Source organism: Mustela putorius, unplaced genomic scaffold (genome assembly GCF_011764305.1).
Source record: "Mustela putorius furo isolate JIRA1106 unplaced genomic scaffold, ASM1176430v1.1 tig00537338_pilon_pilon_pilon, whole genome shotgun sequence".
Lineage (NCBI taxonomy): Eukaryota > Metazoa > Chordata > Mammalia > Carnivora > Mustelidae > Mustela > Mustela putorius.
Window position 1 is genome coordinate 2,341,402 of NW_025422460.1, and position 26,181 is coordinate 2,367,582.

Here is a 26,181-nt window from a genome sequence, read left to right on the forward strand (position 1 = left end):
TTTGGTGTCTAGACTTGCATTTTTCTCTAGATAGGTGTGCATGCACACTCATGGTACTGATCTCCCTTTTACAGTGGTGGCATCAGGAATGCTGCACACACTGGGGTTTTTCTTTTTTCAATCGTATCATGAATATTTTAATTAACAAATTAGTATAGTATCATTTATAACAGGTGCATCATATTCCATTGAGCACATATGCCATACTGAAATATATTTTGTAATATGTTTCCTATTCAAGGGCATTTAAAAATAAACTATCATTAAACATTTGTGTAGGCAAATCTTTTTCGACATTTGTTATTTCCTCAGGATAAATTCTGAGGTATGAGGTTCTCAGGTTATAGGATAGGTATGTTTCTCATGCTTTGGCATACATTGTCAAACTGTTGTCCAGGCAGTTGGTATTTCCCTACATACTTGCCAGCATGGGGTCTTAAGTCCATGTCTATTTGAGAAACAAATTACTCCCCTTCTGAATTGGTGCAAATTCACTTCCCATTGCCTCTAAAATCATCTCTTCACTCTTCCTTCTTCCCTCTCTTGCTATTCTTCCATATCCTTCCTCCTTCCCACCTCAGATTTCATAGAAGCTGGATTTGGTCCTGGTTGGAGAGGGACCAGTTTCAAATACTCTTCACCTCACTTTTTACCTGCATTGTAGGGCATTTGCTATATAAAATCTTTCTGAGGCTTTTTCTGGACAGCCCTGATTTTTCAAAAATTAGTTACTAATTTCTTTCAATTGTAGAAGTTCTGATTTTCACTTTTGTGATTTTTAGTATCAGTTAATGTGTTCCATTTGTTAAGTGACCCTATGCCTTAGCACAGTGATTGAGAGAACTATTTCTGGAATCCTGTAGATCAGGTTCAGATTCCAGCTCCTGTTCTTGTTGACTAGCTTTAGAAACTAGGACGTCTTACTTAATCCCTGCAGTCCTTCTGTTTCTTTTCTTCACTTGTAAAACAAATAAAATGATAATACCTTCCTCAGGATTTTGTGAGGATTTAAAAAGGTGATGATTTTAAATATTCCATCATGCCCTAACATATTAGTAAGCACTCCACAGAGTAGCTCTTACCATCATCTCATCTGGTATGTGTGTAAATGAAGCAGGAATTGTTTTTCTCCTTTTTCATTTTAGTAAATGGAATTCCATCAGAAAGAATATTTTTCCTACTGCCACATCTAGAAAGCGCTGGCATGTGAACCTGAATTTAGGACTTTTGATCTATAAGGACTACTTCAAAGTGGGAAAACTATAGAGTGAATGACAAGAATTGTGCCTAGTAATTAGAATCATCCAGAAAAACATGACAAGCTTTAAATATGGGGCTTGAGTGACACAACTTCTAAAAAGCTTTGGCCAGCCAGAAGTAGGCAAGAAGATGAGCTTAGTTGCCTGAGAAGAGGAACTGTTCCTGTGCATCTTGACCTCAAAAGAGGTTGCTCTATTCAAAAGTCTTCCCCACACAAAACCAAAAGAGCATTTTCAAAAAGGTTAAGGTGATGGAGTACTAGGATCAAAACGTATAATAAGTTTGTCTGCTTTGGTTTAAATTAGAATGGAGTGCTGCTTTAAATATATGACTGATTAGGTTTTATTTCTACTTGTTTCCAACAGGGCATGGTGCAGATGTGAAATGTGTAGACTGGCATCCAACAAAAGGGTTAGTTGTTTCAGGAAGTAAAGATAGTCAACAGCCAATCAAGTTCTGGGATCCCAAGACTGGGCAGAGTCTTGCAACACTGTAAGTGATAGGAACCACACCTTGGTCCCTAAACAAAGGGGAACAAGACTGTATTTTTTAACTTTGAGCCTTTTCTCATCCTGTGTATTCATGAAAAACTAGGGTACACAACAGATGAACTTGTTTCTAGGGTCTAATTATTAATTAAATATGATTTTTGTTCTTCCATATGTATCTAAATTTAATTTGGGTATCCCTGGGAGTGGGGCAAGGATGAAGATGAAGAAAAGGTGGTTCTCACTATCCTAGGTTGTGGTGTCCTTGTGATACATTTTGGCACTCTATGTAGCTAAGGTGGCACCCACTTACTTACTAGATACAGCCCAGTCTTCTTCATCTTACCACATCTATTTGTAGAGGAAATTTCCCCCCAGTTTTGAATCAGTTCTCATCTTCTGTTTGAGGTGCTTACTTACGATGCAGCCTCATAATAAAGTTTGTCTTTTTAAAATTACTTATTATTATTATATTTTATATTACAATATATATTTTATATTATTATATTTTACATGATTATTTTTTATTATTATCTGTCACTGTTCATAGTTAAATAAACATATTATTAACATGTGTTTTGACCACACCCCTGCATCCTGGTCCTTCTGACTGGAAAGTGAGCCAAATCCAGAGCTGGTTGGAGCAAGGCTGCCTTGTTACATAACTCCAGTGGCCACAACCAAATAGGACACATTGTGACTCCTTGGAGATGTGCATTTTGTAGGCCTTGATTTGTAGTGTTTTTAGTTCAAATTAACCCTCAAACTATCCTGTGCTCTTTTTTAAATGCTTGTCTTAATGAGAGGAGTGTCACTGAATTTTGAAAATTTAATGAGCTTTATTGAATATTAATTTATGTGTTCAAGTGCTTCCCCTGCTTTACATATAAGCTTTTCTATACAGTTGAAGCTCTGCTGCTGTTTTCATTGGTTAATGAAAACTGTACTTAGATAATGGACATTAAGAAGCAATAAAGCTTGTAACATAACAAGACCATGTTAAAAGTACACTTGAAAGAAATAGGTCAGCCACAAAAATAATGTCCAAACCTCTTGCCAAGAGGCCCAACCTCTTGTGTCTTGACCCATGTGCTTTTTAACAAAAATGGCTGTTGTGTCGATTTATCCTTGTTTTGAATTCTGACAGATTATTTTCTTGGTACTTTGTTTCTAGTCATGCCCATAAAAACACAGTAATGGAAGTGAAATTAAATCTCAATGGCAATTGGCTACTCACTGCATCACGTGACCACCTCTGTAAACTTTTTGATATCCGAAACCTGAAAGAAGAGCTTCAAGTCTTCCGAGGTCATAAGAAAGAAGCCACAGGTCAGTGGTTGTGGCATGCTTCTCATTCTATTACCTGTAGTCTGTTGAGATCCTAACAGTTTTGCCTTTGCCCACGTTTTTGTTTCACAGCTGTGGCCTGGCATCCTGTTCATGAAGGACTTTTTGCCAGTGGAGGGTCCGATGGCTCTTTGTTATTCTGGCATGTGGGGTATGTGATAACTTATCATGTAAAGAAGTTGTATATTTTATGAAGAGAGCACCTAAAAGTGTAAAACATAATGTCTTTTTCCTGAGTGTTCATATGTCCTATATCAGAGACTTCCTGCAGTTTTCAATTCTGTAAACTCAGCTTGGAATAGAAAAATTAGCACCTTTATTTTCAGATCTAGAAGTCATTAAGGGAGATTAAAGCAGTTTCTTATTGGTGAATTCATTCTCCAGCCACTTTTCCCTCTGAAGTACTCCTCAGTAAAAGAATACATTGTTGATGACCAAATGAATACCCCTGAAACACAAGGAACTGACCAGATTCAAAGTAACAGGCTTTGGTAGAATTACCAAAGCAAAAGAAAATGTCCAGCATTTGTTCGAGCAAAAGAAAATGTCCCTTTTTTTTCTTCCTTTTTGGTAACTTTTGTGAAAAGACTTCTTTCTGTGATGCTATTACAGGGTAGAGAAGGAAGTGGGTGGGATGGAGATGGCCCACGAAGGAATGATCTGGAGTCTGGCTTGGCATCCTCTTGGACATATTCTCTGCTCAGGTTCAAATGACCATACTAGGTAAGCTTTCTATAAGAAATAACAAGGACTTATTCTCTTCATGGAGCAGCAGAAAATGAAGATTTATATTTATTTTTAGATTAATATATTTGTAGTCCAACTTCCTAGGAACATGTAGTGGTTTATTGTTAAGTATGTAATAATAAGAAATAATGTATTGAGAATGACTTTGTTACTTGGATTTTGGTTTGCCTTCTTACTAAAAAAATATTTTGACATCTTAAATTTTTAGAAGAAAGTCACTATAAAACTTTGTTATGTTTACTGGTGGGTTGTTTGGTACTCTTAAGTGCCCAGAAATATACTGAAACCGTCCTCTTCCCCTTACCCCTCCAATCACTTTTATTTTGGCAGCAAATTCTGGACCCGAAACCGACCAGGTGATAAAATGCGAGATCGATATAATCTCAACCTATTGCCTGGAATGTCTGAAGATGGAGTAGAATATGGTAAGATTCACATATTTATCCTTCTTTGAAATGTGATATACTCTTATTAAAGCGTTATGGAAAAGATAATATAAAACTAAATTTAGTTTCATAGTTTACTGATTGATAAGGTTTCATTTTTATAAAGTGTTCATTTATTGGGCCACTATGTTTATAAAATCTCTGTTGATAATAGATGTATTCCTATTTATAGATGACCTTGAACCTAATAGCCTGGCAGTAATTCCAGGAATGGGAATACCAGAACAACTAAAATTAGCTATGGAACAAGAGCAGATGGGTAAGAGACATTGTACCTATGTGTTTTATTTTTATAAAATTTTGGGAGGCGCCTGGGTGGCTCAGTAGGTTAAAGCCTCTGCCTTCGGCTCAGGTCATGATCCCAGGATCCTGGGATTGAGCCTCACATCTGGCTCTCTGCTCTGCAGGGAGCCTGCTTCCTCCTCTCCTCTCTCTCTCTCTGCCTCTTTGCCTACTTGTGATCTTTGTCTGTCAAATACATAAATAAAATCTTAAAAAAAAAAATTATTTTTTTTGTAGACCTGTTTTTTACCTTCATGATACTAGATTATTTTAAAAATGCCAAAATAGTTTATGTTGAGACATGTTGATAAAAGTGATATAAACTACATATTTAAAGTCTGTTCTTTCAAAAATGTGGTTTTCTCTTTTTTTTTCTTTTTTCTTTTCAGTGTTCCAGAATTCATTGTTTATGCACCACACCCAGTGCTCCATGCAATACGTGCCCTCCGTAATACCTACCCCCAGGCTCACCCAACCCCCCACCTCCTCCCCCCAAAACCCTGTTTGTTTCTCAGAGTTCACAGTCTCTCATGGTTCATCTCCCCTCCAATTTCTCCCAACTCACTTCTCTCCATCTCCCCATGTCCTCCATGTTATTTGTTATGCTCCACAAATAAGTGAGACCATATGATAATTGACTCTCTCTGCTTGACTTATTTCACTCAGCATAATCTCTTCCAGTCCCGTTCATGTTGGTACAAAAGTTGGGGATTCATCCTTTCTGATGGAGGCATAATACTCCATAGTGTATATGGACCACATCATTTTTATCCATTTGTCCATTGAGGATCATCTTGGTTCTTTCCACAGTTTGGCAACCGTGGCCATTGCTGCTATGAACATTGGGGTACAGATGGCCCTTCTTTTCACTACATCTGTATCTTTGGGGTAAATACCCAGTAGTGCAATTGCAGGTCATAGGGAAGCTCTATTTTTAATTTCTTAAGGAATCTCCACACTGTTTCCAAAGTGGCTGCACCCACTTGCATTCCCACCAAAAGTGTAAGAGGATTCCCCTTTCTCCACATTCTGTCCAACACTTGTTGTTTACTGTCTTGTTAATTTTGGCCATTCTAACTGATGTAAGGTGGTATCTCAATGTGGTTTTGATTTGAATTTTCCTAATGGCTAATAATGAACATTTTTTCATGTGTTTGTTAGCCATTTGTATGTCTTCTTTGGAGAAGTGTCTATTCATGTCTTCTGCCCATTTTTTGATGTGTGATTATCTGTTTTGTGTGTGTTCAAATTGAGTTCTTTATAGATCTTGGATATCAGCCCTTTGTCTTTACTGTTATTTATAAATATCTTCTGTCATTCCGTGGGTTGCCTCTTTGTTTTGTTGACTGTTTCCTTTGCTGTGCAGAAGCTTTTGATCTTGATGAAGTCCCAAAAGTTAATTTTCACTTTTGTTTCCTTTGCCTTTGGAGACATATCTTGAAAGAAGTTGCTGCAGCCGATGTCAAAGAGGTTACTGCCTATGTTCTCTTCTAGGATTCAGATAGATTCCTGCCTTCTCTTGAGGTTTTTTAAAAATCCATTTTGAGTTTATCTTTGTGTATGGTGTGAGAGAATGGTCGAGTTTCATTCTTCTACACATAGCTGTCCAATTTTCCCAGCACCATTTATTGAAGAGACTGTCTTTTTTCCACTGTATATTTTTTCCTGCTTTGTCGAAGATTATTTGACCATAGAGTTGAGGGTCCATATCTAAGCTCTTCACTCTATTCCACTGGTCTGTGTGTCTGTTTTTGTGCCAGCACCATGCTATCTTAGTGATCACAGCTTTGTAGTAAAGCTTGAAATCAGGTAGTGTGATGCCCCCAGTTTTGTTTTTCTTTTTCGACATTTCCTTAGCAATTCAGGGTCTCTTCTGATCCCATACAAATTTTAGGATTGTTTGCTCCAGCTCTTTGAAAAATGCTGGTGGACTTTTGATAGGAATGAAAGTACAGATTGCTCTAGGCAGTATAGACAGTTTATCAATGTTTTTTCTTCTTCTCCATGAGCATGGAATGCTTTTCCATCTTTTTGTGTCTTCTTCAATTTCTTTCATGAATGTTCTGTAGTTCCTTTACCTCTTTGGTTAGGTTTATTCCCAGGTTATCTTATGGTTCTTGGTTCTATAGTAAATGGAATCGATTCTCTAATTTCCCTTTCTGTATTTTCATTGTTAGTGTATAAGAAAGCAATTGATTTTGTATCCTGCCACATTACTGAATTGCTGTATTACTACTAGTTTGGGGGTGGAGTCTTTGAGGTTTTCCATATAAAGTATCATGTCATCTGCAAAGAGAGAGCATTGACTTCTTCATTGCCAATTTGAATACTTTTTATTTCTTTTTGTCGTCTGATTGCTGTTGCTAGGACTTCTACTACTGTGTTGAATGAGAGTGTTGAGAGTGGGCATCTTTGTCGTGTTCCCGATCTCAAAGGGAAGGCTTTTCCCCGTTCAAAAATGTGTTTATTGATGACGTGGCCATTTGCTCTCATTTCATTGGCTAACTGCTTTTTTTTGTGGTTATAGGGAAAGATGAATCAAATGAAATTGAAATGACGATTCCAGGTTTGGACTGGGGAATGGAGGAGGTGATGCAAAAGGATCAGAAAAAAGTTCCTCAGAAGAAAGTTCCTTATGCAAAACCTATTCCTGCTCAGTTCCAGCAGGTGAGTAACTAGTAGCAGTCCCAACTTGTCCACACACTGTGGGGTTCTGCTTCTTGAGTGCCTCTTGCATTGTCTCATCTATGGAAAGTATTTCTATACCACAGACTTCTTTGGAGTATTCTTCAACAGAATTCCCATCTGCTGCTCTGCAGTTAGTGCTGAGTTGGTCATGATTCATGTAGCTCTTCTTTTTTTCTCACCTACTTCTTATTGTCCAAGCTATCAGAGGAAGGAGAAGAAGCATGGAGCAGAGAGAGTATGTTGACTCTCTTCTTCATTTGTCTGTCTTTTGCTTTATTTGTCCCCTCAACACAAAGTACACGTGCCCTTTCGAAGAGGTGGGCACGCTTTTCATTCTCAATAACATGTAAGATCTTACAGTGTTTTTCAGGTTAGTAGTTTCTACCCGATACTGTGCTTTCCTGACTCATTCTCGTTACAGGAAGGAGCATTATAAATAAAGACTATACAAGGCTGGCTGGCTTGTATTTGGCAAGTTGGAATGAGCTAGTGACATTACAGAATGTTTTTCTCATTTTCTCACTGTAATATACATACTTAGGGTGTATTTTAATATTCTCTTCTTTCCCAAGGCTTGGATGCAAAATAAAGTTCCAATTCCTGCCCCAAATGAGGTACTGAATGACAGAAAAGAGGACATTAAATTGGAAGAGAAGAAGAAAACACAAGCAGAAATTGAGCAAGAAATGGCCACATTACAGTATACTAACCCACAGCTTCTGGAGGTGTGTGATACTCTTTAGGGGGTTCAAGATGATCCAAGAAAATAGTGATAATATTTTTTATTGATATGCTCTTACAGAGAAGGGAAGGGCTTCTCAGATGGGTCTTATGAACACCACCATTTCTTTATGTTTTTCAAATTTTCTTAATTGAAGTATAATTGACATACAATTTCATAATAGTTTCAGGTGTGAAAGGATTCTGTTTCTAACACTTTTAAAACAAAATCAGTCAAGCAGTGAGTAGAACTAAGTTAAATATACATTTAAAAAAAAAGATATATTTATTTGAGAGAGAGAGAATCAGTGTGAGCAAGCAGGGGGAGGGGCAGTGGGAGAGGTTAGAGAGAGAATCTGGAGCAGACTTGACACTGAGCACAGAGCCTGATGCAGGACTTGATCCCACAATCCTGAGATCATGATCTGAGCCAAAATCAAGAGTCAGACACTTAACCTACTGAGCCACCCAGTCTCTCCTTCATATACATTTTCTTTTTTAAGATTTTATTTATTTATTTGACAGACAGAGATCACAAGTAGGCAGAGAGGCAGGCAGAGAGAGAGAGAGAGAGAGGAGGAAGTAGGCTCCCTACAGAGCAGAGAGCCCTATGTGGGGCTCGATCCCAGGACCTTGGGATCATGACCTGAGCTGAAGGCAGAGGCTTTAACCCAATGAGCCACCCAGGTGTCCCCTTCATATACATTTTTTAATAGGAAAGATAAAACCAACATAGTTTTAACTTAATTCATGTATTTATTGACAGATAAAATAATTTTTTTGTCAACTCTAGAGCGGGTGGTTTGCTCTTATTTCTTTTCACCTTTGACAGTTAACCAAAAATGAGAAAACATTAGTAAATTTTTGAATGTAATAAGATGATTATAAATAATCCTGACTTCTGTTTTCCCAGTATTTAAAAAGAAGAAGTCTCCTTCTCTTTAAAAAGAGAAGTCTCCTTTCTCTGATAGAGAGCCGGGGTGGCTTAGTTGGTTAAGTGACTTCCTTCCAGTCAGTTCATGATCCTGGGGTCCTGGGATCAAGTCCCATATCAGGCTTCCCCTGCCCAGTGGGGAGCGTGCTTCTCCCTCCACCTCTGCTTGCCACTTCCCCTGCTTGTGTTCTCTCTCTCTGCCAAATAAATAAATATTTTTTAAAAATATAAGAAGGCATCTAGAGTGAGTCTGGAAGTTTGTGTGCTCTCAGAATATCTGAATGTTATATGAATTCTTGTTATTGTGGAGTGTTGAAAGGTTGATGCCTTATGTTTGTCTTGAGGCTCCCCCAGTGAAATAAATGATAGCAGTATGTCATCTTCAAGGGTCTGGTGTATTTACCAATATTTTTTTTTTCCTTTCTTTCCAGCAACTTAAAATTGAAAGACTTGCGCAGAAACAGGCTGAGCAAATTCAGCCTCCTCCTTCATCTGGCACCCCTCTCCTCGGACCCCAGCCCTTTCCAGGACAAGGTCCAATGTCTCAGATTCCTCAAGGTTTTCAGCAGCCCCATCCATCTCAGCAGATGCCAATGAACATGGCTCAAATGGGGCCTCCAGGTCCACAGGGACAGTTTAGACCCCCTGGACCCCAGGGACAAATGGGGCCACAAGGTCCTCCGCTGCATCAGGGAGGTGGGGGGCCACAAGGATTCATGGGACCACAAGGGCCCCAGGGCCCACCCCAGGGGTTGCCAAGGCCTCAGGACATGCACGGGCCCCAAGGAATGCAGAGGCATCCTGGACCTCATGGCCCTTTGGGACCTCAAGGACCACCTGGACCACAGGGTAATTCTGGTCCTCAAGGTCATATGGGTCCTCAGGGTCCACCTGGCCCACAAGGTCACATAGGCCCTCAAGGCCCACCTGGTCCCCAGGGTCACTTGGGTCCTCAGGGGCCTCCTGGTACTCAAGGTATGCAGGGACCACCTGGTCCCAGAGGAATGCAAGGACCTCCTCATCCTCATGGGATGCAAGGTGGGCCAGGGTCTCAAGGGATCCAGGGTCCTGTGTCTCAGGGACCTCTGATGGGATTGAATCCAAGAGGAATGCAGGGTCCTCCAGGCCCCCGAGAAAATCAGGGTCCTGCTCCCCAAGGGATGATGATGGGCCATCCGCCTCAAGAGATGCGAGGACCTCACCCTCCAAGTGGACTGCTGGGACATGGCCCTCAGGAGATGCGAGGCATGCAGGGGCCTCCAGCCCAAGGGTCCATGCTGGGCCCCCCCCAGGAATTGCGAGGGCCTCCAGGCTCACAGGGTCAGCAGGGGCCGCCCCAGGGCTCTTTGGGGCCTCCACCCCAGGGTGGCATGCAAGGGCCCCCTGGACCTCAGGGACAGCAGAACCCGGCAAGAGGGCCACATCCATCTCAAGGGCCAATACCATTCCAGCAACAGAAAACAGCTCTGCTAGGTGATGGACCCCGGGCCCCCTTCAATCAGGTATTATTTATTTCTAACTTACAGACATTGCACATTGGGAAAATAAGCTCTGCACGGAGGTGGCACTTCCAGATGCTGTGGAAGGCAGTCACAGCTTGTATCACTGTTTCTCAAGTAGTCACAGTGGCTTGAGAACAGCGTCATGGCTGAAGAAGGAAATGAGAGTAAACAAGACCATTGAATATATTGTAATATGAATCTTTTCAATAGAAATCATTCCAGAAAAGATCAACTTTCAGTTGAATACCATTCATAATTGTCCCCAGGCTCTAAAAGAGCTGTGGCCCTGAGGAGGAAGCAGGGGTGGCCCTAGGCCTGTTAGATCCCCCTTTCCTGGGCTCTTTAGTTTGTAGCCTGGGGTTTCATGGGCTAATCCACCTGCCGGCTCTACTCTTTAAGATAGGATGGAGTATTTAACTCACAAGTGTATGGTAAACTCTGATCTCACTATTTTCATTTCAGTGAATGCTTTTAGAGATCTCTGAATCCAGAATTGTGCATTCTCAGATGGTGACCCCCTGGACAAAATGCTGTTCAAGTTGTTTTCCACTCACATGTAAATTTATTTACTGGAGGGAGTAATTCTGTAGAAATTGTCTTGGCCCTTTTCTGAGGATTCTGTTTTTGTTAGCTGAGTTTTATTACCCATTTGCTGGGCTTGTGCTTGAGAAGTAGTGTGAGGAGGGTTCAGGTTTTGTGTGGGAATTACAGAAAGACTGCATTAGCACGAATGGATTTACCACTCTTTGCTCTGTGGTTTTGATATTTTTCTGAGGTTGATAGTCTGGAAGCATTATTTGGGTATGAAGCACTGGGTTTGGAGAGGATATGCTGCATGTGATAAACAACAGTCTGTTTTTGCTTTTTCTAACACCTCTGAGAATCTGTCCTGTGAAGATGACATTGGGTTTTCCAAGTTAAAATAACCAGCAGAATAAGCAGGTTAGGCATTACTCTTCCATAGATCTTCCAGGACTTACAAGTGTCACAGCAGTGAAGAGTAGTTGAGTTTATTTCCAAAATCTGTTGGACATTTTTTAGAATTTACGGTGAGAGGAATAAATCTAGGTTTATTGTCTTGAAGTGCCCTAAAATGTGCAGTGTTGTATGTTTTATTAATACACAACATTTGTATATGTGTACAGTATCAGTTCCCTAACCTTACAGTAATGAATAGCTTTCATTGGGAGGACAAAAACAGCGATGAACTTTAGTTACGTTATGACTGAAATTAAAAACATGTCAGATTCAAGAGGATAGGCCTGAGTTTCTGGGACAATTCAGTTAGAGTTTTTATTATATTAAGTAGTAAAAGATATTATACATGAAAAACACAATGGCTGTAAAGATTTAGTTGACCTATAGAATGAGTATAAAGGTTGATGCATTATAGGACATTTCAAATCTCAAGCTTTGACTGATTAAATCTTTACTCCTATTTTTTATGTGCTGAAATCTGACTTTCTTCACTTTGATAAGGCTAATTATTTAAGCCAGTTGTTTCAGTTGCTTTAATTTAGAGGAATTGCTTTCTGGTGTTAAAGTAATAGCATGAAAGATGTTGATAAGAGCAGTCCTTAGGCGAAGAGGACAGTAACCAAAGGAAGACAGAAATTACAGGTATTGAATTAATGATAGTCATTTGTACCTACAATGCTGGGTGTCCTAACAAGGCTGCTCTTTCATGTAGCTAGTTTGGAATGTGCAAGCCATTTTGCTATGGATGGTTTTGAAACTCTGCTATTTTTATAGTAGGCCCAGTTACCAAGTGCATTTTTTTAAGTAAAGAAATGTATTTTTTAAATTTTATTTAAAGATTTTATTTATTTGACAGACAGAGATCACAAGTAGGCAGAGAGGCAGGCAGAGACAGAGAGAGGGGGAAGCAGGCTCCCCGCTGAGCAGAAAGCCTGATTCGGGGCCAGGACTCCGGGATCATGACCTGAGCCGAAGGCAGAGGCTTTAACCCACTGAGCCACCCACGTGCCCCAGAAATGTCTTTGTTAAGAGTCCTGATCCAAGGTCACTGGACAGTGTGGAGACTCAGAATTTAGACATGGCTAGGTTAAGAAAAACATAATCTTAGAGACAAGCTGGGATGAGGTCTGGGGTTCCAGAACATGGAGACACAGAAGAGGTTTGTATCTGCAGGGACCCAAGGGATCCAGCTGGATCACAGGTGACTCACCTGGGAATGAGCCATAGGGTGCTGAGGATGGGGAAATGCTGAGGTAGAGAAGAGGGAGGTAAAGCCAGTGTGAGCATCTCATCTTGAAACACTTTCATGTTCTTCTCCCTCTTCAAACCCAGCCCTAGCCTCTTAAGAGGAGTAGTTATTTTCTGTAGCTGGAAGAGTCCCAAGTGTGAGAGCCAAGTTTACCTGTTCTGGCGGATTTCCAGATCTTTACTTTTGCCAGAAGTTCCTCCTTTGTGCAGAGTGTTAATGTTATGATTTCTGACTTTCCATTGAGGTTCTTACTTGGCATCACAGGTAAAGATCTAGCTTTAAATAAAACCTATCATCAGGTTTAAAATAAAAGTGTTATATTTTGTTATGGTAAGAGAAGTATCTCCTTCCCCCAATTTAAGGATGATTTTACTATGATGTCACTAGCTGTATGTTTACTGCTGGAGGCGTTGGGACAAATTAGTGTTTTTGTCTTGTCACATTATGATAAAATTGCTATTTATGAAGCACAAGCCTATGATTTCACACCCCCGCTTTAAAAACATCTTTTCAGGAAGGACAGAACACAGGCCCCCCACCCCTGATACCAGGCCTAGGGCAGCAGGGAGCACAAGGTCGCATCCCCCCTCTTAACCCTGGACAAGGACCTGGCCCTAACAAAGGTAAATATCTGCTCGGCTGAATAAGAGTTGTATTTTACCACCTCTTGGTAAATCTTACAATAAATAGTTTATTGGTAAGTAATGGATAGAATGGTCATTTGAACCCTGTAGGAAAAATAGGAGCACTGTCATTTCAGGTAAAGGCTTTGTCTTCATGTTGTTTTCACAGACTTGCTTTAGTTAGCTAAAAATGCTGCCCTGAGGAGGTAAGCTCCTCACCACCTGAAGCTGGCGGTGAAAGTGCTGGGACAACCGCTAGTAGAAGGGCCTGGGCCACAGGCCGGCCTTATCCATGTCTGGGGAATGGGAGTGGGTTCTGTGCTCACTGAATGCAAGTGCATGTCATTTGTATCCTGGAAATCTTCCACTTAGTTTTTGATGAGATAAAGAATTTAGAGATTTTAATAGTGTTTTTAGTATTATCCCCTTCTCCCCACCAAATTGTGTCATGTATGGAATTCTTTAGCTGATTATATTGTTCTACACAATTTGACAAGAAGAAAGCAATGTACAGATGTATCCAGTTCTTGATACTATGGAAAGCACAGAAATGAGAACTGTCAGTATTTAGATGTGAGTCTGTTTGGAAGTTGAGTTAATTTCAGGAGTTGAAAGCACAGAGGCAGTCCCTTGTGCTGAGGTGTTCTGCTATCACAGGGGAAGGGGCTGGAGCTGGAGTGAGGGGTGGTAGACTGCTGGCTAGAGAGGGTGAGGGCAGGACTGAGTGATGTGGATGGAGGGAAGGTTGGAGATGGGAGTTGTTCAAGTCGGTGCACTGTTTCTTACAGGGAGGACACAAGCCAGAGATCCAGGAGTATTGTGGAGGTTGCACTTCAAAGAATTTAACTCCTTTTAATTTTTAATTAGCTGAGCCCACAGCACTCTGTGGCACATGTTACATTTCTTGCCCTCTTTTGATCAGATTAAGAAGAGTTTTCATTCGCATTTTATAGCCCTAGGACTTTGGGAGAAGCAGGACATCCTAGGAAAGGGAGCAGAAAAGGAATTAGGAGAATCTTTATTATAGTCTCATTGCATGAAAGTGGTGGCCAATAGGGAAAAAGAGAAAGCAAGAATCCATCTTTGGAATTTGGGGACCCTAAGAAGAGTCTGTTACCCACAAGGTACAGCTATCAACAAACTGAGAGCCTGCCTCTCTTCCTCTCCCCTACCTTGTGTCTGTCTCCACCTATTTCCCTCTCCACCTTGCTCTTCTCCTTTTCTCTTTACCTCTCTCTCTCTCTTCCTCCTCTCTTTCTCCTCCCAGGGACCAAAGGGAGAAGGGAGAGCCGAGAAAGTGGCCCTGCCATCCCCTACTGGATTAACCAACGCCGCCGCCCCATCACCGGTGGCCACATCCCTTCTAATTTGTAGTGGTGGGTTTCTTTCCTTGGAGGAGCCAGGGTACTTTTAAACAGATAGAGGTAATGGGAGGATTATTATTCATAGGTAAGTCCAAATGGAATGTGTTCAGCTTCCTCAGGTCAAAGTCTGCTGTGTCTGAGATCACACCAAGTTCAAGCAACATAAAGTCAGAGAAGAAGTCACTAGCTGCAGGAACCCACTGAGAAGTGAGGAGCTCTCTTTACCACAAGGAGAGGGACCTGGGATATTTGCAAACTGACTGAACAAAGAGGCAACTTAGAAGGTGCTTTCCTCAGCTGGGAGAGGACTGGTTTAATGAAGGAAAGACTAGGAGGCAGAAGGCATAGGAAGAGCTTGAGAGAAGAGAGAAACCTTCTAATGGTGTTTTTTTATACTGACATTTCCAACTTTTTTATATGTGTTGAATGGTGAGGAGGGATTGAAATGGCCAAAACAAGGGAACAAAAAGGGAAGAGGAAGGGCATTGGGAGGGGAAGAATCCTGGCTGACTGTAATGTGAGGGAAGGAAGTTTGTCTTTACTGCCAAGGGAGAAGGAGGGAAAGACACGAGCGGGGCAGGTGGAGGAATTTCATCTTAAAAATGTAGTTGTTTTTAGAGCAGGAGGGTCCCTTTGCTACCTACTTTTAAAAAGTGCTTGAATTGTATGTTGATGGGAAATAGGTACATATTTTCAATGGCTGCACAGTAGCCAGGAGAGCAAACCCCTTCAAGGTTCAGAACTAAGCTAAGTTAACCATCACAACTTTAGTTGGCCTGTTTCTAGTTTTATTCAGGACTTGGAATATTTTACATATGTTAAAATGTTCTCAAAAAATTTTTAGCAGGTTTCCAAACACTGTGTGCAGTGAATAGTGATAATTTTTATAGTTGAGGGATATATATCATTCATCCATGCAAAGGGTGGAAAATATGTTAATATAACCCCGAAACTAAATTTTAAGCAAGGGCTGTTTGGTCACCAAGCAGTTATTAGGCCCATGGTTCCATGTGCAGTAGGAGGATTTTGTTAAGGATCAAAGTGTGCTTTTGTTACAGACCCAAGCTGTCCACTTCCCTGAGGGGTTTGAATGAAGTATTCCCTGTCTTAAAAAAAAAAAAAAAAGAATCAAAGTGTGAGTTAACGAATCAAGTTGAATGAACTAGGGGTTAAAGGAGCAGCATCAGGGATGGTGGCAGCATAGCCTCAGCACCTGCCCTTTGCAGGTGCAGAGGTGAATTGCCTGTGCGTGGCTTCCTGGCCAGCAGCAGGAATTTTCTCTGTTGTCTCCTCCCTGGCTATGGAGCAGACAGGCCTAATGAAGTCCTAGAACAATGGGGAAAGGGAAGGGATGCTCATTCTTACGCCTGTGAGACTGTCATGTTTTCTCAATTAATCCTCACAGCAGCAAGTAGTTGCTAATCTCATTTGAGACTAGTAATTTGCCCGAGGTGGAGGTGCTTAGTGAGTGGGTGATGAAGTTGAAATCTGCACCCAAAACCTGTGTTTTTCCATTAGATAGTGCCTTAGGGATTTGTCTCCCAAGTATGCTAGAACTAAGGAGGGAAAATATTCTAAATACAAGAATGCATTCTCAAATTGTAAGATGCTGAATATCAGACCTGTGCTGGTGGGATTCCTGGAAGACAAGGTAAAAATCAGCTTTGTTTCCTTTAGGTGACTCACGCGGCCCTCCAAACCATCACATGGGCCCCATGTCAGAGAGGCGGCATGAGCAGAGCAGCGGCCCTGAGCACGGGCCTGAGAGGGGGCCTTTCCGGGGCAGCCAGGACTGCAGGGGTCCCCCTGATAGGCGTGGCCCTCACCCCGACTTCCCTGATGACTTCAGCAGACCAGATGACTTCCATCCGGACAAGCGCTTTGGCCACCGATTACGTGAATTTGAGGGGCGAGGAGGACCTTTACCACAAGAAGAGAAGTGGAGGCGTGGGGGCCCTGGGCCTCCGTTTCCGCCTGATCACAGGGAATTCAGCGAGGGGGATGGCCGGGGAGCAGCCCGGGGCCCTCCGGGGGCTTGGGAAGGCCGCAGACCTGGAGATGAACGATTCCCCCGGGATCCTGAGGACCCGCGTTTTCGAGGGCGCAGAGAAGAAAGGTGGGACAGATGCTTTGTGGGTCTAGTTCTTCCCTGGAGCTGTTGAACTCTTCTACAAAAGTCTCTTTCCTCTTTTGCTTGGGCAGAGGGCACTATATTGATTACTGGTTCTATCCAATCTAAATTTTGCGTTTAGACTTGAAGCAAGTAATTATGCTTTTTAACATTTTTGTGTCTTTTTACCTTTACAATTTAGATATCTTTTTATTTTTGCTTATTTTTTGGTCCTTTGTGAGGGTCAGTATAGTATGAAGTTTCTGGAACCTGATTAGAAGTCTCCAGATTCTCTTGGTTAGAATGATGTACTATGACACATCTAGGTTGAGAATAAAAGAATTATGAGTTAGTTTTTGTATAATTGCCTAAAGATCTTAACACAATCAAGTCAAACTGAAAATTAGTCTTGCTGTTCAGTTAGGTCAAGGTCAGGGTTAAACACTTAGCTTACCATGGGTAAAATAGGCCCTGAAGAAATGAGAGGAAACAAGCATTAGTGAATCTCAGAGGAGACTGAGACTCCTCCTGTGGTGGTGATGATTGAGTATTTCTGTGTGCCAGTGAATTATGAGACCCGTGTTCTTGTCAGCAGTTTGCAGATGAGGGGCGATGATGAGGCTCCACACAGTTGACTCTTGGCCAACTGGAGGTGTGGAAGCAGCTTCAGGCCGGGCTGGTGGACCGCCGTGCACATGCCCATGCTGTGCGGCGCTCCCACTGTATGGCCATGGCGTTGCCTATCCCATCTCTCTTGACCGTTGCTAGTGGTGGGGGACTGAGTTCAGGATTGGATCCCAATCCTCATGGGATTTGTTAGAAAAGAAGGGCTGAAAACATGGCCAAGGGGGGTAAAATCAAGGGGTTCAAGAAAGCAGCTTCCAGAGGGGTGTTTTTAAAGGATTTAAGGGCTCCTAGTTTTCTCAAGGGCCTCTCTCAGAGGTATCCAAGGATTCATTCTTTGAAATGTCTTTATATTAGTCTGCAAGAGCCTCATTTTCAATGGCTCTGACCTCAGTGGAACTTTCATTGATTTCTTGAACCTTTGCATCTTGTGCAGTTTCAGATTTTACCGTGCCTCAATTTTATATATTTCCTCTGTCAGTGACAGACCCACAGCCCAGACTCTTGTGCTGTTGACAGCTTTCTGTTGCTCTTCAGATATGCCCAATGTGTTCCTTTTCCTGTTGTGCTTGCTGTTTTCTCTGCCCGGAACACAGTCTCCCAGATGCTTTTGGCTCACTCTGGTTAGATCCCTCCTCCTGTTAGCCCAGTTCCTTTACCCTGCTTCCTATTTCTTCATAGCACTTAGCACTGCTTGACATTAAACGATGTGTTTATTATGTGTATCTGCAAGGACCATGATGGCTTCCCTAGGGCACAGGGACTTTGTTTCTTTACCTCTGTGTCCCCAGGACCCAGTGGTAGTGGAGACACAGTGTAGGTGCTAAGTAACAAAATGAGTTTGTTAAATGGGGAAGGAGAGTCAGTTTATCAGGAGATGATCTAGTCAGCTTGGACTGCCATAACAAGGTACCATGGGCTGGGAATGTGAAACAACATGAATCTATTTTCTCGAAGTTCTGGAGGCTCGAAGTCATGGATCATGGTCCAGCAGGGTGCGGTTTTGGTCAGACTTCTCTTCCTGGTTTGTGGGCAGCCAGCTGCTTTCTCCCTGAGTCTTGGCCTGGTGGAGAGAGAATGCCTCTTCTCATCAGGGTACTAATCCCATCACAAGGCCCCCACCCTCGTAACCTCTTCTAAGTTTTTTCCCCCTAAGACTTTATTTATTTGAGAGAACGCGAGCTTGCACATGCATACACATGGGGTAGGGGTGGGAAGAAGGAGAAGCAGACTCCCCACTCTGCAGGGAGCTGGATGGGGGGTTGATCTTGGGACCCTGGGATTATGACCTGAGAGGAAGGAAGACTCTTAACTGACAGAAGCACCCAGGTGCCCCATGATCTCCTCTAAACTTAAATTACCCCTTAAAGGCCCATCTCCAGATACCATCCCATTGAGGACTAGGGCTTCAACATACAAGTTTAGTGGGGGACACAAACATTTAGTCCTTAATACTAAGGCCTTAATACTAAGCCACTTTTTTTCTTTTTTTTAAGATTTTATTTATTTATTTGGCAGACAGAGATCATAATATAGGCAGAGAGGCAGACAGAGAGAGGGGGAAGCAGTTGCCCTGCTGAGCAGAGAGCCTGATGTGGGGCCCCATCCCAGGACTGTGAGATCATGACCTAAGCCGAAGGCAGAAGCTTAACCTGCTGAGCCACCGAGACGCCCCTAGAAGCCACTTTCTAATGAGGGCACGATAGATTCTTTTTCTTTTCGAAACTAGGACGATCATGTAATGGATGCCTTGACAAATGAATCCTGTTGCAGTTTGCAGGGGTGGGATGCTCCCTGACTCTGTCCCAGGAACACAGCGCCCCCTGCTGTTCTCTTCCTGCTCCATTAATCTTTCAGCCAATTCCACCTTTACCTTAAGTTTTTATTTCAGTCAGTGTCCTTGTAGGAGCGTGGGTCATCATGGTACCTCAGGACCAAGAAAGTTTTAAGAAGTTAGCTGGAATGGTGGAGTGAGAACAGGAAAGCTCTTTTTGTAATAAAATACCAAGTTATCAATGTAGGAGGAGGGATGGAATTAGAAAGTCACTTCTTTATAAGCTGTCAGTGTCCTAATTGATTCAGGCCAGGATTATCAGTGGATGCTAAAACCACTGGTAGAAGATCGTGGAGAACTAGTATAGTCTCTTGTGCCAAAACATAACCCGCAGATTACTTAATTGTGAAGGAAACAAAGTATACCTTTGCTACAGTGAAATTTGGTCCCCACATCACTTTTACATCATAAACAGGGAGACAGACTGGCATCTGTGAGAAGGTATAAGCAGTTTTGTTAAAAAGGTTTAATCTGAGTCTAATCATGAGGAAATAACCAGATAAATTCAAATTGTGGTACATTCTATAAAATAGCTGCATGGATCCTTCAAACACATTAGGGTCATGAAAGATAAACTATAGAAGGGTTCTAGATAAAGTAGACAAAGAGACATGGCCATTAATAACAGTATATGATTGGGATTGAAATCTGTATTTAAAAACAACTGTAAAGGACATTTTGAGGAAACTGGAGAAGTTTGAATTGGATTATATTATATAATATCATGTTATTCGAGTAGTAATAGTATTATGTAGGAGAAAATCCTTGTTCTTAGAAGAAATGTATTGAGGTATTATGGATGAGGTTCATGTTGTTGGCAGCTGATTTTGAAATGGTTTAGAAGGTGGATTTATTAAATAGATGAGAGAGAAGAGGCACGTGTGGCAGTATATCTTAACTGATTAAACAAACATAGATGGACACATAAATATTTGTTGTTCTCTTCTTTCAACTTTGCTATAAGTTTGAAATTTTGCAAAGTGAATCATTGGAATAAAAGATGACTAAATGGAGACTCAAGACAAAGTGGAAGGCCTGGCCACTCGCGCAGACTGGCCCCATGCCCTTGCTCCTTCTGATCCTTTCTCCAACCCCAAGGCCTTTCTCTTTGTGCTCATGTACCTTTCCTACTTGGAGGCCCCTTTTCTGCTTCCCCAGTGGCCTCCTCTGGCTTGGGTGCTTCCTCTCAATGGCTGTGTTTTGGCAGTACTCCTGGCCAATTCGGCCTCCAGTCTAGAATCCTCAGGGACAGTGAACCTGTCGACCAGCCAGGGCCCCAGACTGCCAGCTAGCCAGTGGGGGGACTGCATGTATACCAAGTGCCTGCCTGTTACAGCAGTCTGCTGTGGAGGGGTTCTGTGGGTGAAGTTCATGGCCAGCCCTGCGTAGAGGCTGTGAGCTGGGCAGATGGGAGAGCAGGTGCTCCCGAAGGATTTTGGTATAGTTGGCAGGTATGAATCTGTACCCCACTTTTTCTGATTATAACTAATAAATGTTCATTATAAAAATGTAAATGATAATGAAAAATATTTGGGAGGCAGTGGTAAAAAGCCTGGGCTGGAGTCAAGACTGGCTGAGTTCAAATCCCAAGACTTATTGTGTGTCCTTAAATAAATGACTTCACCTCTCTGTGCCTCAGTGTACTCATGGGTAGAATGGAGTTAATGATGTGGTGGTGGTGAGGATAAAATAAAATGATATATGTGAAGCACTTGGCATGATTATTAGCACTTAAAACTTATTGACTGCTATTATTATTCATAAAAGCTTTAGGAGAAAATGAACACAACCCTACATTTACCTTCCTGCTTGTTTTTGCCTGTAATGTTGGGATTATAATATGTGTACTTAAAAAATACATAATTTTTTCTCCCATTTAACATGAATATCATATTTTCTTATACTATATGCTTCTTTGAAACATGAACTCAGAGCTGTATTCCATTAGGTGGGTATTTTGCTGTTTTTTTCCCTGACAGCTTTAGAAGAGGAGCACCCCCAAGACATGAGGGCCGTGCCCCTCCCAGAGGGAGGGACAGTTTTCCTGGTCCTGAGGACTTTGGTCCAGAGGAGAATTTTGATCCTTCTGATGAAGCAGCCCGAGGAAGAGATCTCAGAGGTCGAGGTCGGGGTACCCCACGAGGTGAGCGTGTCCTGAGGACACTGATTCTAGCAAGGACGGGTTGTTGGGGACATACATGAAACAGTCTGTGAGTGTGGTGTTATGTTGTTGTGTTGTGTAGGAGGAAGGAAGGGTTTACTCCCCACTCCTGATGAGTTCCCTCGCTTTGAAGGAGGACGGAAACCAGATTCCTGGGATGGAAATAGAGAGCCAGGTAAGGAAGGACAACTGGTATGGCTTCTGGTGACTTGAGCCCAGCAGTTCCCAGAGTGTGGTCCAAGAACCCCTGGGGATGGGTGTTCACCAAAGTCCTCTGTTTTCTGACTTGTATCCTCTGTGAGTCCACATCTCAGCTGGACTGTCTGCAAATCCTTCAGTCAGCAGCAATTTATCGTGGTAGATTGAAAGCAGAAACAGCTGGGAGAGTCCAGGTTTCTTCTTCTGAGCCAGACATCAGACGGATTTGCCTAAGTAGAAAACAGTACTTCTCCTTTCACTAAATTATTTTGTTCTTGGAAAGTACAGTTAAAAGAATTGAAGTTTTCTCAGTTTTAATTGCTAATTTGGCAAATATTATTAGATATGTCTCATAAATTAAATCTCAATAATTTTTTTAAAAAGATTTTATTTGACAGAGAGAGAGAGAAAGATCACAGGTAGGCAGAGAGAGGGGGGAAAGCAGGCTTCCCGCTGAGCAGAGAGCCCAATGCGGGGCTCGATCCCAGGACCCTGAGATCATGACCCGAGCCGAAGGCAGAGGCTTAACCCACTGAGCCACCCAGGCGCCCCTAAATCTCAATATTTTTTAAGAGTGTAAAAACATTCTAAGACTAAAAAGAATGAGAATACTATTTTGGACCTTACCTCTTATTTTAAGAGGTCTTTTGATTTCTAATCAAGTCTTGACCTTTTTCATGTACTCGTGATGTGACTTGACCTGGCCTCTGGTGGGTTTGCAAATGTTTCTTGCATGAATAAACATTGGTTCTCAAGTTGCTATTCTATTTATCTATTTAATATTACTTTTTACACTTTTATTTGTTCTAGAGAGAGATAGAGTATGAGCAGGAGGGGCAGAGGGAGAGGGAGAGAGAGAATCCCAAGCAGACTCTGAGCTGAGTGCAGAGCCCTATGCCAGGCTCACTCTCACGGTGCTGAGGTCTTGACCTGAGCCAAAACCAAGAGTCAGATGCTCAAGTGCCTGAGCCACCCAGGTGCCCCATTGCTACTTATTCCTAACAATACAATCTATCTGCTTTTGGTCACACTGTACTTCAATATAGGTTTGTAGATTCTTAGCCTTGTGAACCTGTGTTTCCTGTTTCAGGTCCAGGTCATGAACATTTCCGTGATGCTCCTCGCCCTGATCATCCCCCTCACGATGGTCATTCCCCAGCTAGCAGAGAACGTTCCTCTTCTCTCCAGGGCATGGACATGGCATCCTTGCCACCCCGAAAGCGTCCCTGGCATGATGGGCCAGGGACCTCAGAGCACAGAGAAATGGAAGCCCCAGGGGGTCCTTCTGAGGATCGAGGAGGCAAAGGTAAGTGGAGGTCAGTGATACAGTTCCAGGAGCTGTGGTTGCCACAGTTCTGCCAAGAAAGCTGCGGGGACCATGCGAGGCCTCATCGCCAGGACACCTGCATCCCTATGATCCTGTTCCGTCTGTTACTGACAGGATATCCAGGGTCCTTTCTCCATTTCTACCCTGTAAGGCTTAGGCTGTGCAATGGCGCATGTTCCCAAGTATGGTGCAAATGCAGCTTGTTTGGGCTCACACCGTAGCCAGTCAGACCCTTTACTCAGGTGACTACAAGCTCAGCCTCCTCCACGTGCCTCCAAGAATTCCCTTCCCTGGTTCATTCAAGTGTTTTTCCAACTCTTTGTCAAGGTGCCCCAGAGCGGGAGAGAACTCCTGCTCTCATTGGCAGAAATGCTCTTCACCACTGGCTGCTCTTAGCCCTCAAGGGTGTCCTCAGTGACAGAAAAACTTGTCTTTCCAGGTGCTATGTTTTGTTTTAGCCTGGGTCCAGGAGGAGCTGCTAATGCCCAGAGTCACAAAGACTTTGAGGAATATGGTCTGGAAAGGGTTGTTTTTAGGGGGGCAGTAGATTATTTCTACAGCTTGAGACTTTGGATCTTTTAGAGGTAGCACTAACTTTCACCCAGGAGCAGGAGCCACCCTGTGGTCTCAGGTTAGGCTGGGCCACGACCTGTATCTTAGTTTGGAGGCTGCTAGGAAGCAGGCCTAGTTAACCTGCCTCATGTTTATAATCTCTTCATTACAAAGTTTTGCTTTCCATTTTTGGTGGTGGTTTGGTTCTTCTCAAAGCAAAACTCTCAGAAACTACCTCATGTCATCAGTAGATCTCACCACCTAAGTACACACATGTTGGTCAGTATGGGCACTCAGGACACCTGTGTAGGTCCTAGCCAAGGCCACAATGGCTCGTGTGGAAATGACTTCCTAGGTGACATCTTCTCTGCCCAGGTACCTTCAGGTGGGCCTAGGCTACCTTTAGGAAAAGCAGTCAACATTTTTCCTTTGGCTAGCTTTCCTAACCACCTTATTTTACCTAGATTCAAATTCCACTCAGAAAGTTAAGACAGAGGGCACCTGGGTGGCTTAGTGGGTTAAGCCTCTGCCTTCAGCTCAGGTCATGATCTCAGGATCCTGGGATCGAGGCTTACTCCTCTCTCTGCCTCGTGATCACTCTCTGTGTCAAGTAAATAAAATCTTAAAAAACAAACAAAACAAAAAACAAGTTAAGACAAAAATAGGGCACCTGGATTGCTCAGTTGGTTAAGCATCTGCTTTTGGCTTGGGTCATGATTCCAGGGTCCTGGGATTGAGCCCCATGTCAGGCTCCCTGCTTGGTGGGAGCCTGTTTCTCCCTCTCCTCCCCGTTTGTGCTCTCTCTTGATATTTCTGTCACTATTTATTTCTCTCTCTCAAATAAATATATAAATAAAATCTTAAGAAGAAGGTTAAGACAAATAAAGTCAGCAACAGTCTTCTGGTAGTATATTATGGGAGATAACGGCCAAATCCTGTTAGCTCATGAGAAAATTTTAAGTCAGAATTCTAATATACTTAAAAAGATTTGTGTGTCGGGTGTGGAACAAATAAAACTGTCCCTGGGAGAAATAATTCTAAAAGCTAAGTGGTTGGTTTGTTTTTTTTTAATGCTTTTGTGTTTAAAGAAATACTTTATTTCACTATTTGAAAGGAAAACAAAAAATGCCACATGGTTGTGGAATAATGATAGTAAGACCCATTGTAATTAACACCAGCAGTTTGTGTTTTTTAATTTTTTCAGTGTTCCAAGATTCATTGTTTATACACCACACCCAGTGCTCCATGCAATACTTGCCCTCCTTAATACCCGCCACCAGGCTCACCCATCCCCCCCTCCAAAGCCCTCAGTTTATCTTAGTTGCTTCCAAAGTCCAGTCTGTGCTTTTCAAGCCTTCCTCCACAATAGAGTAACACCCCCCTTGCCCACCTCCCCACCCCCCACTGGCATAGGAGGTTGAAGATGCCCTTGCTCAAGTAGAGACATGGCTCAGTGTGGTCTGTGACTCCCAGAGGTGCTCCAAGTTCACTTCTGGGTTTCCCATCATTTCTGTCACACAGTCTCTGGGAATATGTCTGGTCACCTGGGTGGGAATGAGATAGTCATTGATGAGAGGGTGGAGGCACAGCTCTTAATGCTCTGAATGATACTGCTGATATCCTCAGAACTATGTTAAGACCCAGAACATTCCACTGTGTTATTGAGCTTGTGCTGGGAGTTACTAACAGTCTCTGATACAAAAAGAAAGTAACATGAAATTATTTTGATTCATTTTAGGCCGAGGGGGCCCAGGACCTTCCCAGAGAGTGCCAAAATCCGGGCGTTCCAGCTCCTTGGATGGAGACCACCATGACAGCTACCACAGAGATGAACCTTTTGGGGGCCCTCCAGGCAGCGGTACTCCTTCCAGAGGGGGCCGAAGTGGCAGTAACTGGGGTAGAGGGAGTAACATGAACTCTGGCCCACCAAGGCGAGGAACTTCAAGGGGTGGTGGAAGGGGTAGGTAGAAGCTGATTCCCAGGAGGCCTCTCCGGACAGTATTTAAGAACTTCTTGTGGACTTACTAAGACAAACAAAAGGAAGACTGCACCATGTAGCCCTGAACTTTTTCTGGGGCAGCTGCATCCCAGGAGCCCCTAGTGAGGTCTTCAAGATGAAGAGACTGCTGCTGGCTACCCAGAGTAGCTGGCTTTGTTCTGTCCTGTCCACCCTCACTGCCCTAACTCCCATTGTTTTGTGAAGATAAAAGCTGGAATCTTTTTTTTTTTTTTTAAGTGTCATGAGACATGGAGCACCTCCACAAATTTAAGTTCATGTCCAATTGGAAATTTGTTTCTATATGTACAGTTTGTCAGAGAAAAAACATTAAGTTGTTTTTGTATGAATACAGAATGTGATTTACGCAAGAATTAACAGAGAACTAGTTGTGGCTTGCTTGCCTTAAGGAAACCCTTTGTTTCCATTGCATCCAATCAGCTGAGGGGGGGTACAATTATTGCTTCTTTTTATGTGCACAATTGGTGGGTACCTCTGAGCCATCTAAGCTAATTTCATCCCTGTACTTGGTCTTAAATTCTCATCTACCCATTCGGTTATACTTATTTTTGTAACAGAGTGAAATACTTTGAAACTATTAACAGTTTGAAGTAGATTCAAAGCTTTAGTTGCCACCTGCTATGGCAAGTGGGAAATTATACTCTGAAGAAAAAAAATCTGGCTGTCCAAGTGGGTGTTCTCCCTTGGGTGCATCTCCTCCTGGTAATCACACCTTAGACTTGAATTCCCT

The 26,181-nt window shown here is 42.5% G+C and overlaps 1 protein-coding gene across 6 annotated transcripts in view; it reads left to right on the forward strand.

Annotated features, from left to right (window-relative positions):
- WDR33 (WD repeat domain 33) overlaps window positions 1–25,804 on the forward strand; it is a 120,959-nt gene extending 95,155 nt beyond the window's left edge. For 2 of the 6 annotated variants that reach the window (XM_045074353.1, XM_045074355.1), the window contains 15 exons: window positions 1,626–1,752; window positions 2,923–3,077; window positions 3,168–3,246; window positions 3,708–3,818; window positions 4,173–4,267; window positions 4,461–4,547; window positions 7,098–7,237; window positions 7,831–7,983; window positions 9,344–10,414; window positions 13,156–13,264; window positions 16,306–16,744; window positions 21,176–21,339; window positions 21,440–21,532; window positions 22,646–22,861; window positions 25,173–25,804. In XM_045074353.1, the coding sequence (XP_044930288.1) occupies window positions 1,626–1,752; window positions 2,923–3,077; window positions 3,168–3,246; window positions 3,708–3,818; window positions 4,173–4,267; window positions 4,461–4,547; window positions 7,098–7,237; window positions 7,831–7,983; window positions 9,344–10,414; window positions 13,156–13,264; window positions 16,306–16,744; window positions 21,176–21,339; window positions 21,440–21,532; window positions 22,646–22,861; window positions 25,173–25,402 (3,269 nt within the window). In that variant the 3' untranslated portion in view covers window positions 25,403–25,804. Of the gene's footprint in view, window positions 1–1,625; window positions 1,753–2,922; window positions 3,078–3,167; window positions 3,247–3,707; window positions 3,819–4,172; window positions 4,268–4,460; window positions 4,548–7,097; window positions 7,238–7,830; window positions 7,984–9,343; window positions 10,415–13,155; window positions 13,265–14,531; window positions 14,641–16,305; window positions 16,745–21,175; window positions 21,340–21,439; window positions 21,533–22,645; window positions 22,862–25,172 lie in introns of those variants that run through there. The other 4 variants (XM_045074356.1, XM_045074354.1, XM_045074357.1 and 1 more) reach the window with 4 other exon arrangements.
- The last annotated feature ends 377 nt before the right edge of the window (window positions 25,805–26,181 follow it).